This window comes from Crocodylus porosus, unplaced genomic scaffold (assembly GCF_001723895.1).
Source record: "Crocodylus porosus isolate Cpor-Errol unplaced genomic scaffold, CroPor_comp1, whole genome shotgun sequence".
In the NCBI taxonomy this organism is placed as follows: Eukaryota; Metazoa; Chordata; order Crocodylia; family Crocodylidae; genus Crocodylus; species Crocodylus porosus.
In genome coordinates this window covers 171274221-171288176 of record NW_017728906.1, presented here as the reverse complement: position 1 = coordinate 171288176, position 13956 = coordinate 171274221, and the positions used below count along the sequence as shown (strand labels likewise).

Sequence of the window (13956 nt, the reverse complement as noted above, 5' to 3'; positions counted from 1 at the left end):
TCAAATATGCAAGTAAGATTTTGTTTCCAAATAACTATGGAAAATCTGAATCGTATGAGCCACATGTGGAAAAAAAAAGATTCCATCCCCATGAGCTACTATTTAGCAGCTTTTATTTAAAGCTTTGGAATATTGGAAATCAACTTCAAAGGGTGATGATGGAGCAACAGTTTTCTTTGTGGTACATCACAGAGCCAGAGAGAGTCAGAATACCAAAACCTCATAGGGAAACTAGAATAAGGCATTGGTGGACAGAAAGGAATATAATATAAGGAAAGTCACTCTACACGATTTTCTTTTTTTAGTTAGTGATAGTTGTTATTCACCATTTTACAGAGAAGCTAGCAAAGAACTGGGAATCAATCACAAAATGTGTTTTTTAGGGAAGGATTAACAAAGTAATGAAAGATGATGGGTGGTGACACTTTATAGTCTAAGGCAGTGGTTTCCAAACTTTTTTGATCGCGCACCCCTATCAGTCAAACACTTTTGAGCATGCACCTCCAATATATTTATCTTTACATAAATATAAATAGAAGTTCTAATATTTTCTTCCTGGACCCCAATGGATCGTCTTGTGCATACCCCACTTTGGAGACCACTGGTCTAAGGTGTCACCCTGCCCTGTTTGCCTAGTTTCAGGCTAACTTGCCTAACAACCTCTCTAATTTGTACATGGCATTGTGTTTGGATTTAAAATGCCTCTTTCATTTCTCTGGTGAGCCATGTTCACCAGCACGGCTTGAAGCAGGGCTCAGACTGAATTGAGGCTGTTAAATGATCTGGCAGTCTCAGCTATTTTTTTAACAAATGCATCATTGGCAGGTGACTGCAGGGAAAATATCAAGCATATGAATGTGCATAATCAATGCAGTAAGTCAAAATGAGTTTGAAATAAAAGCTGTGAGAGGTAGAAACCACTCCAATCTTGATAGTGAGGAGCTAGCACAGATGCCCAACAATGCTAGTTTAAATACAACTGTCAACTATTTCATTCCTAATGTTAAGAGGAGGAAAGCTGAAAATTCTGCCAAGTTTTCTCATTCTGGTAGCTGGGAAGTGAGTTTGGGAGTGTTAGTTTGGCCAAATCTCATTATATTCTCTTTTAAGTTGAGTTTCTAGAACTAAGTGCGATGTCAGATCCTCAGCTTTCATTAACAACTCAAGCTCTGTGTTTCTAACCCTTGGTGTAGAGAGCAATTAAAGACGCTGGTAAACCAGATGCAAATGAAGAACCCCCAAAAGTTATTTTAAAAAAAAAATTCACAACTTTAGGTTACTCATTTGGAAGGTCTAATTCATATTTTTAGATGGCTAGACATTGACAACATGTATTACGTAAGCTTGGAAATCATACATGTGTATGTTTTGAATACCTAAATAACCTACTTTGAAGCTTTAATGAAAATTGCCAGTTCTTCCTTTTCAAATAAACCCAAGGCTTTGAGATTCCCAAGCTGATTTTGTGACAGCTAGAGGGAAGCGCTCTAGTGAACACTGCTAAGAGAAAAATCTGTAACTTTCAACCTCGAGGAAGTTGGAAAAAAAAGAAAGGAGTAATAGGCTTCATAATCAGTCAGTATGAAGAAACTGCATGGCTGCTTTCCGTTAAAAAGCTACCTTGTATCATAAGCACAGAGCCATAAAACCTGAAGAATGCTTAATACTTAAAAGGTTAAGGGACATACATTTGCAAAATAACTTTGACATGGTTCTACTCTAAATTTTCCTAGAAAAACAATAATAAAGGTAAGACACGTCTAGAAATAATTGACAGACCACTTATTTCACCATAATCCCAGACCTCAGCTGCTCTGAAGTTGGGCAGCCCTGCTTCATAACATGTACTGGCAAATTTAGCTTTGATTCTGCATAGATGCAGGACGTTAGTAAGCATCACAGAAGGACAGCCCATAGATGTTTCGTGGAATGGTCTACCTTTGTCAAAGCTAATAGAAGCCAATAGGCAAACAAAGAAATTCCAGCTGCAAGGAAGGAATGTACTAAGGATGAAGCTGATAAGTAAGAAAAGGTAGGATCCTCCTGTGCCTTCCTTCAACAAGTAAAAAAAATCTACCACCAAATGCTGTTTTATAACAGAGGCATTTTAAATAGATGCACCAGAAATCTTAACATAGATAAAGACTATCTGCAAAATAGCTCTGCAAAACAGAACACCATACCTGATGCAAACACACTAACGTGTAGAATGCTTCTCCTGCTGCAGTTGTCATTTCTGTATTGTGCTTTTGCAGTACCAGCATGTCAAAGACCATCTGAAAAAAAACAAAACCACAAAACAAAATAGTTTCATTAACTAAAACACTGATTCTCAGTTACTGCTATAGATCAAAGTAGAAGGCACAATTTTATTTGGGAAATTAATGATCTGAGTTTAGGAAATCTCCATTCCATCTATCAGGTACTTTGCATTCAGGGGGCATGATGCTGTGACTGCAGTATATGCAGGTGTATCTTGCTTAGCTATGAACCAGTTGGCTCAGGTAAGTCTGGATAATTTTGCTGTCATGGCCTTGAATCCTGCTAGGGACCCTACATACTGTCTCAAGCAGCTGCCATCATATATCTTCACTGCACTCATTACCAGGACTAGTTAGACAGAAGCTAGCTTAAAGTTATGCATACGTATGGCACAACACCACTTTTGGTGGCAGTACAGATACACCTTTAAAACTTTAAAAGATCTGACAAAAACAAGAGTTCACAAGTAAAGACTTCTGGAAATATTTGCAACTAGTGCTTACAGAACTGGTCAAAAATAGAGCTATTATAGTGTTATGGAAACATGATCATTTGCAACAAGAAGGATATATTTACCCAGTTTGATCAGTTGAAATGATTTCTGGTTATAATACAAAATAGGAATTTTCAGGGCAGAGGATTTGATTAGAAAGAAAAACAAATTACATTGTACTGAATAAGTAGGAAAAGGAGGTTAGCTTCTGCTGTGATAATTCAGGTATTTGGAGATGCATTTGAGTTGCAAACAACAACATTTTACTAGGTACAAATTTTAAGATAATTCTGTTCCTGCCTTCACACATCAGAAATGAACATGCAATACTATCTTCATATGTTACCGCATGCGTGATTCTTTATTGGTGCATGCATGCTATGTTTAGAAAGGACATATTTACAATTCAACAATAGACCAAATACAATATATACGTGCAGTCACCTGAAACATGTTAAAAACCCCATGCAAAAAATTATAGGTGTTAGTTTTTCAGTTTTTGTAAAAAGTTACCAGTAAGGCAATATGTTGCTAGAAAAAACCTGCAGTATTACAGGGATAAAATAACACTGTTTACTAAGTAGTGGAGTTCTTTAAATATATTTTTTCCAGGGAGCCAGGCTTAAGATTCATGTCCCACAACAGGTGAACATCAAACCATTATAAATGTAGCCTTTTAGCTCACTACATGTGTCAATGGGCACTGTGGCTATGACAACAAAGGGAAAGATCGCCTCACCCGTAGTCCTTTCTTCAGGAACTGTGAAGAAACTGAAAGAAGGAAGAATGTGATTCTGCGGGGGACTAATACTTCATGAATTCCAGATATTTTAACTCAAGCAGTCTTTGTCATGGAAAGGATCTCTACAACAGGGTTGTCCAATATCTGGCCTGTGGAGCCCCATCATCTTCTCCCAGGTCTCAGAGTTGACCCAGACGATGCATGCAAGTCCCACCCTGGCTAGTCCAAGGACCTGCACTGCACACAACACTTGCCCAGGACCCACACTGCACTGGTCCCAGACTGGCTGGAGCAAGCACCATGTGTTGTGCACATCCCAAACCAGCCAGAGCAGGCACTGATTACAGCATGCATGGGGTGGAGGGTGTGGGAGTCCATGGGCCCCGATCAACACTGTGGACTGGCCCCATGCCACTCATCTGACCTGTGGGTGAGTTTACACCCCTGCTCTACAGACTTCCATTCTTGGAAATGGGCAACCAGTACAGAGAGTCTCGGTGGAGGAAACTTGAGAAGCAACCCTAACCAATCTGCTTTATTAATATGGATATTGGATCTAGTTTTTAGTAATTGGAAACTGTCTAGGCCTTTTTCTAAAGATGGATGCTTGAACAAGCACTGAGATCTCCCAGTGGAGAGAACTTACATATACAGCAGATTTCAAATCCCTATTTATCTATGTATGGTCAGTCTCTGGGGGGGGAAACGTCTCAGACTTTTCTCCAAAAACCACATCTCTATAAGAGAAAGACTTAAATGAATGGGTTGTTTCTCAAGAATAACATTAGGAGGCTACCAATCAGGTTTGTCAAGTGCTGTTTTCAGATCATTATAATGCTCAAAGAAATAGAAGGATAGTGGGGAAGGGAAATCAGAGAATTTAAGACAAAGTCAGCGAAGAGCGTGATAAACAAGTCTGTCCATTTGGAAGACTAAGATGGATAACGTATTAAGGCTTATTGTTCGTTCTCAGCCCAACTGACAGAGTTATCAAAGATGTCATGAGCAATCCCTAAGAAGGTCAGATGTTAGCAAGTGTGCTGTAAGAAAACTGAGGCCCAAGCAAGACTTAGGTCTGCACTGGAAGAGAACAGCAAAATAGACTTTTAATTAAACATTTAAACGGGATGATCACACAAGTTTTCTGAACTCACTCCTGCCTGGTAGCAACTGACCGTTTCATTAAGACCCACCTGAATAAAAAGTTGAGCAGGTTGCTCAGAAGGGTTTACCCTGAATCTGCTTGGCTAAAAACCATGTCGTTTCTTTAAATAAGAAATCAGAATAAGAAAACTTTATTTTTTTCTGTTTTAAGAATCAGTCATTCTCTCTCCATCCTATTCCTGTTACTTCTAAGTTGAAGAATGGATAGATGAAGATGAAGCAGCAGGCTTCTCTACACTGGTCTAGTTCTGAGTTAAGTATTCAGCAGACTTCACTGATATTTAATAAAAACCTTTAAATGAATTCCAAAGTCAAATTTACAGAAGTAAAATATGAGTTGAAGACTGAAAAGTTCCAGGTCTCCATCAAAGCTGGCAGGTAGCTGCACACATGCCACTACCCCTTTCTACCTTCTTTTCCCCTTGCCTGTCTCTATTTATATTAAGTTCTGGAGGCAGGAACTACTTCTTACAATGAATGTGTACAGTGCGTAACTTAATGGAGGCACTGGACCCATCATCACTCTGTATATTTTTAATTAAGCACAATAGCAGTGTGACGTAATTAGGTATCTTACCTTAAGAAAGTGCCTTGTTGCTAGAAAGAGGGATGAATCGGTTTCTTGTGCTTTTGCACATTGTTCTGCTAATGGTGTTAGAGCTTCTAGACAAAGCTGGCACACTTCAGAACTCATTCTGATATTAAGTATTAAAGAAAAAGAAATGTGTGACTTAGTTGTGGTAAATTTCTCAATAGCTTCATTAGCAAGTGTTTTAGTGAGCACACATCCTTGGATCTCATTTTCACTACAGTGCTCTTTAATAAAAAGAAATATTTGTTGCCTTCTTTTCTTAGCTACACACTCTAATGTAATACAACCCTCTGTGACATAACATTTTCAGAAAGAGTCCCTTATGGTCAAGCTTCTCATCTGTTTATGGCACGTGCCACAGATTAGTGAAAATGGCCCTCCCATTATAAAAGGGAAAACCCATTGGCAACATGACAGGAAATACTCTGGAGGCAGCCCAGTAGAACAGCAGTAGTGTTTTGCATTGCCAGCTGAGTAACTAATTCAGGAATGGCTTTGGGATACCAGCTGAAGGGCTTATGAAGTTACAGACACTATAAACTGAAGCAACAGTAGACAGTGTCTGCAAGAACATAACACATCAAGCCATTTACAAGCTGTATTAAAGGAATGCTATGGGTCAGGAGAAACTCAGGGAAAACTAAAACCTCAGTGAATGCTACTGCTTCAGCAACTTTTAATAATAAACCGAATGCAGATGTTAACTTCAGAATGAATATTAACTATGGCAGAACAATTATAAATACAGAGCTTTATCAGAGAGAATGTGAACCAGGAAAGTATCGGTTTTAAAGATTTCTTCATTAAAGCACTTTTCATTTTTTCCCACCCTTTTGGCTGTGCACCCATACAGTGTTAAGGATACGATGACATCCCTAACTCCAGTGAGTACATTAGGCTTTTAAACAAGTCTTCTGGAAGCTGTGGAATTTTCTCTGGGAATATTTCACAGATGAAGGTGATTAATTTGTAGTACTGATTACACAGAGATGGAAACTGTCAAAAGAAAAACACTGGTAATTTTAAACTCAAGACAGTTTATTTTTTTTACTAGTACTTGAATCTCTATGCAGCTGAAATTCTGATCTGGCCTATTTGCACCAGACAACAATAATTGCAAGTAAGGTAGAAACTTATAGGCTATGGACATTAATAGTGAGATGCATTTGATTTTTAAGGAAACCACACACACACACACACGCACGCACGCACGCACACTGTGTGTACATGACACAAACCTGTCATAACATTAACTTATTCAATATTGCCTTACTAAGAGATGCAAAAGTGATAATCAGTTACAAAAACACATAATATATATGTACTTGTCCAAATGTGAATAGTTTTAATTATTAAGAGCTAGGTAGCTGGTTCATGAACAGTTGACAAAGGTCACAGGAGAAGACATATGATGAAAAAGAAAATAATATCAGGAAAACAAGCAATGCAGACTACACCAGGTACATTACATTAATTTAATATACTATGTAACCCTATATATAGGCAAATATGGAATAAGGTTTTGAAGTAGTCCAGACATCTTACAGACAAATAACTTTTTTAGGGTATCTTCACATGTTACTAGGAAAATGCCTTGTATATAGAATAAACTTAAGTAACTCACTATTTTTATCTGCTGGATTAAAGTTAAAAATCAAGTAGAAGATACATTAAGTATATTTATTAAAATATGAGAACTTCTTACTTTGAGCAGATCCTGGGACATCAAAGGTAGAACTAAATTAACTCCATATAAAACAACATCTGCTGCTGAAACGGATCTATTTGCAGCTTGTCCTGGCTCATGTCCTCTAAATACTTCATCTATAGGAAAACACATGTACCTTTACTGTTAACATGTTAATATATTAAGGAGAGATTACATATATTGAAAGGAAGTATCATAAATTTATGCAAACCAGACTTTTTTTTAAATTACCTAATCTCAATCCTCTCTTCTCCTTACCCCAGGACTCCCAGCAACACTATGTAAAAACAAGAGTAATTAATGCTTGTTGAGGTTGCCATATGACTGTAAGCTAACTCCTTTTGTGCCTAAGCATCTCATAATACTATATTCCAAAGAAACTTCAACAACAGAAAAAAACCCAGATACATTTCTACTCAGCAACAGGATAACACAAAAACTAAAACATTGTTCACTTTGAGCTAAGGTTTCATTCTTGCATTTCCCATTACCAGTCAAACAAACATTCACATCCATACAAACTTCAATTCATCTCATGCCACCTAGCCATCATAACACATGAACATATTAAGTCTCTTAAGTTTTATGACCAACTCAATATTAATTCTTCCAGGTAACTAACTGCAACATGCCCATACAATTCCAGGTATCCCCAGCTCAAAAACCCAGTCTGAATCCTGATCTTCAACAAATAAAGTTACACTTGCCTATATACGTCTGCCTAATGATAAAGTTCATATCAATGTTATTTGTAGAATAAAAATATAGGATAGGGTTTAGGTTGTGCTTCTGTGAATGTAAAGAATTGAACACAGGCACTGAAGTTGACTGTACCTAGTTCTCACCTGGATGACTCAGAAGTATCGTGAGAGACATCTACAAAAATATCTGGCTAGACAGAGATCAGATTTCAAAGATTTCATAGATATTAGGGCTGGAAGAGACCTCACAAGATCATTGGGTCCAGCCCCTGCCCAAGGGGTAGGAAGTCAGCTGGGGTCAAAAGATCCCAGCAGCATAGGCATCCACGTGTTTCTTGAAAGTGTCCAGAGTATGTGCTTGCACCACCTCTGGGTGGAGTCTACTCCAGGCCCCAGGGACTTGGACAGTAAAGAAGTTTTTCCTTATATCCAGCCTAAAACAATCTTGCAGGAGTCTGTGACCAAGGGAAGACAAGGTCCAAAGGAAAATGTCTGTTCACCAGGGCACCCCCAGTTCCTTATGTACTTACAGGCTGCCACTAAGTGACCCCAGAGCCTACACTTCCCAGGCTGAAGAGTCCCATGGTTTTCCTCATAAGGCCTGCTCTCACGTCCTCTAATCATGTGCGTGGCTCTCCTTTGGACCCTCTCAAGCTTTGCCACATCCTTTCTGAATTGTGAAGCCCAAAACTGGATAGACCCTCACCAGGGCCAAGTAAGGCAGGAGGATGACTTGCTGGGTATTGCTTGAGATGCATCAGTAGATGCAAGCCAGAGTTTTGTTTGCTTTGCTGACTCTGGCATCACATTGGTGGCTCATGTTCATCTTGTGGTCCATCATGACCCCCAAGTCTCTTCCAGCTGTGGTGCTAATAATGAGCCCATAAGTCTGATGTGGCTTGTTTCTCCTGAGGTGGAGCACCTTGCATTTTTCAGTGCTGAACACCATCAGGTTTTGATCCGCCCACCTTGCAAACCTGTTGGAAACTGGCCTGGATTGCCGGCCTATCCTTTAAGGCAGTGGTCTTCAAACATTTAAAGTCGGAGATCACCTTTGGAACTTAAAAGGAACCCAGGTCTGTGTGGTAAAGGGAAGGGGAAAGGGCTGGGGTGGGGGCAGATCAAGGCTCCAGCCCTAGCTCCACTCCCTCCCTCACTGCATGGGCTTTGATCTGCCCCCACCCTCCTAACTGCAGTGAGGGAGGAAGTGGAGCCGGTGACAGAGCCACAAGCAGCTTGTCCAGGGGGTGCAGAGAGGGTAGGGGCATGCAGCCCAGGAGGGCACAGGGGGCGCATGCAGTGGGTGGCACTGCACTGTACCCAGTGGTGTTTGATTACACTGCACTCAGGCTGGGCAGCAGCGGTGCTGGGAGTAGGGGTTGGAAGAAGCTATGGCAAATTTTGGGGTGGCTGCAGCTCCTCTGCCATGGCCCTGCTCCCAACACCATCACCTGGCCTGAGTGTAGCATGACCAAACACCTCCACTGGGAACAGCATGACGCCATCCTGGCCCCAGCCTACAGCCTGCCCCACGTGCAGATCTGGGGGCATGTGCTCCCTGTGCCCTCCCAGGCTGCATGCCCTGGCCATGTGGGGCTTGCCTCTGCCCGTGCCCCACTCCTTTCCTCGCAGCTGCTACAGCCACCCGTGCTGCTCCATGTTTGGATGGGGCATGTGCCCCCTGCCCCCAATCCGTGCGTGGTGGAGGTGGCTGCTGCTGCGGGCTGGGCTTTGCGTCCCAAGTCCCGCTGCAGCTGGCCTGGGTGCGGCCCGATGCCACGAGTCCCACCCTGGGCTGAGCCTCATCTTCTGCCCACCCAGCAAATGGACCCATGTGGTGTTGGGCTGCTTCCAAGCTGGCTGCAGCGGGGCTTGCGGGGGTGAAGCCCAGCCTGGAGTGGCACCTGCCTCCACAGCGCACAGATGGGGTGGGGTGGGGAGGGAGGAGGGGCACGTGTCCCCTGGGGCCTCTGCCAGGGTGCACACAGTGGTGGGAGCCCCCTGTGCCCCTGGATTAGTCGCTCAAGCTCTATCTTTCCACCACTCACCCAGCTGGGGCCCCACTCACCTTACGGGCCTCTGCCGCACTCTGTCCCTCACTGCAGAGGCCTCGATCTGGCCCTCATCCCTTCCCTTTCCCCATTGTGGGGGGGGCCTCGATCTCACCCCCCGCCCCAGCTCAGCAAGAGGCTCTGGGATCCACCAGTTGACTGGCTGGTGACCACTGCTCTAGGGTGACCACACTTTCCCACAGGCTGGTGTCGTCAGCAAACCTACCCAGTCTGTTTTTGACACCAGAGTTTAGATCATTTATAAATACATTGAAGAGTACAGGTCTGAGAATGGAGTCCTGGGGGACACCATGTGCAACGTTGATTCGGTTTCATCATCTATCACTCTCTGGGTCCATCCATGGAGCCAGTTCCCCAGCCATCAGACCATAAGGTTGTCAAGGCTGCAGTTCCCTGATTTAACCATGAGGACATCATGGGACACCAGGTCAAAGGCTTTCCTTAAGTCCAAATATATTATATCAAGCACTTATCCTTTGTCCAGGTGATGCATCACCTGGTCATAGAAGGAAATGGGATTGGTCAGGCAAGATCCACAGCAACAAAGCCGTGGTGGCTCTCTCAAGAGTGTTGCCTTCTGTTAGCCTGTTGTTAATGGTTTCCTTAATGATTTTTTCCAAGATCTTTTCAGGTATTGAGGTCAAACTGATTGACTTGTAGTTTCCCAGATCTTCCTTCCTCCCTTTCTTGAAGATAGGCACCACACTGGCCCTCTCCCAATCTTCAGGTACACTGCCTGAGCGCCACAAGTTCTTGAATATCCTTGCTATTGGCTGTGCTATGATGTCAGCCAGTTCACAAGATCCATGCCAAGATCCAAGGGTATTTTCACCCTTTTCCTGGTGATCCTGCATCTTGCCAGGCAGGTTGATTCCTTTGGGCTGGTGGAAGACCGACACAAAGTAATTGTTAAGGAGACTGGCTTTTTCCTGGGTGTCGGTTATCAGCTGACCTATTTGGTTTAGCAAGGGTCCAATGTTGCCCTTGGTTTTTTTTCCCCCTGACTTCCCACGTATATGAAGAAGTACTTTTTATTGTCCTTGATTCATGTAGCCATTCTGAGCTGAGTTTCAGCCTCAGCCTTCCTAGTTCACTGCCTACAGGTGTAGGCCAGTGCTGGATACTCTTATTTGGTGGTGTTTCCCATCTTCCATCCTTTATTAGCTTCTCTTTTTAGACACAAGAAGTCCATGAGTTCCATACTGAGCCAAGGGGGTCACCCAGCCCTTTTGCTACTTGTTCTATGGGCTGGAATGGACTTCCCTTGTGCTTCAAGGTTCACATTGTTGAGAAGCAACTACTCATCGTGGACTCCCCTCCCTGTCAGATTATGGCCTCTCAGAGTCCCGACTACTAGCCTCGAGTTTGTGAAAGTCGGCTTTCCTAAAGTCGAAGGCCTTCGCATTGTTGACTGACTTGCAAGCTTTGCAGTGGATAGAGAAAACAATCAACTCGTGGTCACTGTTTCCCAGCTTCCTTTTGATTCTCAGGTTGCTTACTACATCATCCCCTTTGGCCAGTACCAGGTCCAGAAGCGCCTTGCCTCTTGTCGGCCTGGAGACCTCTTGAGACAAATAGAGCTCATTAATGCATGTGAGGAAGCACTGCGGCTGATCAGATTTGGCCAAGTGCTCTTCCAATGAGATGTCAGGGTAGTTGAAGTTTCCCCTGATAACCATCCACTGAGAGCATCCAGCCTCAGCCAGCTCCACAGCAAATTAGTGGTCAAGTTCTTGCTCCTGATTAGGAGGTCTGCAGTAGACTCCTACCATTATATTTCCTTCACTATGTTCCCCTTGTACTCTTACCCAAAGGGTCTCAAGTCTCCCTCCTTGGTTGCTGATCTCAGCCTGTAGGGAAGTGTACTGCTTCTTCACACAGACAGCTACATCCCTGCCTTTTCTTGCAACACGATCTCTCCTGTACAAGGTATAGCCATTTATACCTGTGGTCCAGTCATAGGTGGAGTCCCCACTAGGTCTCCGGTATCCCTATGAGATCGTAGTCATTTCTGTTTAACAGAAGGGCCAGTTCCTTCTGCTTGCTGCCCAGGCTCCTGGCATTTGTGTAGAGGCAAGCGAGCCTGCTATCATAGGCCCTAGGCTTCCCTGCACTCTAGAAGAGCCTTGTGCCTAGGGTAGGATAGGAATGAGTTCCCTTATTTAGCCTGACCTTCTGATTTTGTGGTTGAGGATTGGTGAGCTTGCACCGGTAGTTATTTTCTCATCCCCCAGTGAACTTAATTTAAAGGCCGGTCAAGCAGGTCAGCCATTCTGGCCAAGAAGAGCTTCTTCCCCATTCAAGTGAGGTGGAGGCCGTCCCTTCCCAACAAATGGCTGCCCCTCTCTCTGAAGTGCAAACTGTGGTTGTAGAAGCTGAAGTCTTCACAATAGCACCAGCGCCAGTCTTCTATTAACTTCTACAATTCCTCTCTCCCTCCTATGCCCGGTACCCACAACTGAAAAGATTGAGGAGAAAACCACCTGCACCCTGAACCCTCTAAGCCCCGCTCCCAGAGTCCTGTACTCATTCATGACCCAGCTGGGATTGCTGATCTGTGTCATTTGTGCCCACATGGATAAGGAGCATGGGGTAGTGGTTGGAAGAAAACTGATGCAGTCTTAAGCAGCAGAAATTGTGAAACTTGCCACACAAAGAAAACTAAACCCAAATACCTGCAACAGGGCTTATGGCTGCTTGTACATGTGATGGGGTCTTCATCCCCTAAACTGAAACGGTGGGTTTTTAATTGCAATGATTAAAAACCCACCGTTTCAGTTTAGGGGCTTCTGTCACCATTACGGTGTGGGGTCTGATCGCCTTTTTTTCCTTCTCCTGCAGAACATGCCCATCTCTCCCGCAGCTGGGGGGTGAGTTGTTGGCAGGTTGAACAGTCCGAGCTACAGGGGGCCCCAGTCCTTCCCTCTGTGGTGGTGGTGCCCCACAGGGCTGCTTAGGTAGGCTGCTGCCCGGGGGGCATCGCTGCAGTAAGGGGAAGGTCTGGGGCCCCCTGCAGCTCAGGACCTGCTGGCAGCTAACCCCCTGGCAGTGGGATAAGTAGACAGGCTCTGCAGGGGAGGGAAAAAAAAAAAAAAAGATCAGGCTCCTCAACACTTTATTTCCCCCACTTAGTGGAGCCTACTTGTGTAAGCTGCCACCGGGCTGCACAGTCCCTAAGCTGTGTGGGGGGGCCTGGTCCTTCCCTCCATGGCGGTGGCAACCCCTGGGCGGGATGCTAGCTGTGCAGGTGATGCCCCAGCTTGTATGCAGCATCTGCTGGATCCAACTCTTCCCTGAGCCTGTGCCACGGAAACCCACCAGGCATGGGGTTTTTTTGGTTTCCCCTCCCCACCCGCCAACAAAGCCTGCCTGTCTCTTCTGTAACTGGGGGGAGAGCTGCCGGTGGGCCCTAGATTTTCCTTCCGTGGCAGTGGCATCCCCCAGGTGGGCAGCTAGCAGGCGGATGCTGCCCCATCTCACAGGCAGCACCTAGCCCGATCCTGAGATCGAAGAGAAAACCACCTGTGTGCCTATCTTACCAGTGGGTGGACATGGAAGACGGCATGCAACATGCATTGCGGAGACCAACTGGCGGCTTTGGGAATGGTGTCTTGAGGCGGGCTTTGGCTTTCTCAACCATGACCGGCACATCACGACAAGAGACATGCTCGGATGGGATGGGCTCCACCTTTCCCCTAAAGGTAAGCGTGTGTTTTCTTCTAGGTTGGCGGACCTCCTCCGGCGGGCTTTAAACTAGGCTTGTTGGGGGAAGGGGAAGATGAGGGTGGAGGAATCACTGGACTGCCAGACCAAGCAACACCCACAAGTACAGCCCAGCCTAGACTGACGAGCAAAACATATACACAGGTAAGCGACAGAGGACAGAGCAATGCTGTGATTAGGGGGCCAGTACACACATCTACAAGAGGCCTCAAATGCCTCTACACAAACGCTCATAGTATTGTAAACAAGCAGGAGGAACTCACCCTCCTGCTAGCTGACACCAACCCGGACATAGTGGAGATCACTGAAACGTGGTGGGACTCAATGCATGACTGGGTGGTGAATGTCAAGGGCTATAGGCTGTACAGGAGGGACAGGATAGGAAGGAAAGGTGGAGGCGTGGCACCCTATTAAGGAGGAATACCCATCCTCATCAATTAACAAAGAATCAGAGGAAGGGCACTCTGAAGTGCTTTGGGTTAGAATACAAGGCAGTTGA

General features: G+C 44.4%; 1 protein-coding gene across 3 annotated transcripts in view; it reads right to left on the bottom strand.

The window, feature by feature from the left end:
* XPO4 (exportin 4) overlaps window positions 1-13956 on the bottom strand; it is a 106977-nt gene that overhangs the window by 10083 nt on the left and 82938 nt on the right. The window contains exons 18-21 of one of the 3 annotated variants that reach the window (XM_019530184.1): window positions 6959-7077; window positions 6119-6249; window positions 5239-5350; window positions 2184-2276 (exon numbers count right to left, since the gene is read on the bottom strand). In XM_019530184.1, the coding sequence (XP_019385729.1) occupies window positions 2184-2276; window positions 5239-5350; window positions 6119-6249; window positions 6959-7077 (455 nt within the window). Of the gene's footprint in view, window positions 1-2183; window positions 2277-5238; window positions 5357-6118; window positions 6250-6958; window positions 7078-13956 lie in introns of all 3 variants that reach the window. The other 2 variants (XM_019530183.1, XM_019530185.1) reach the window with 2 other exon arrangements.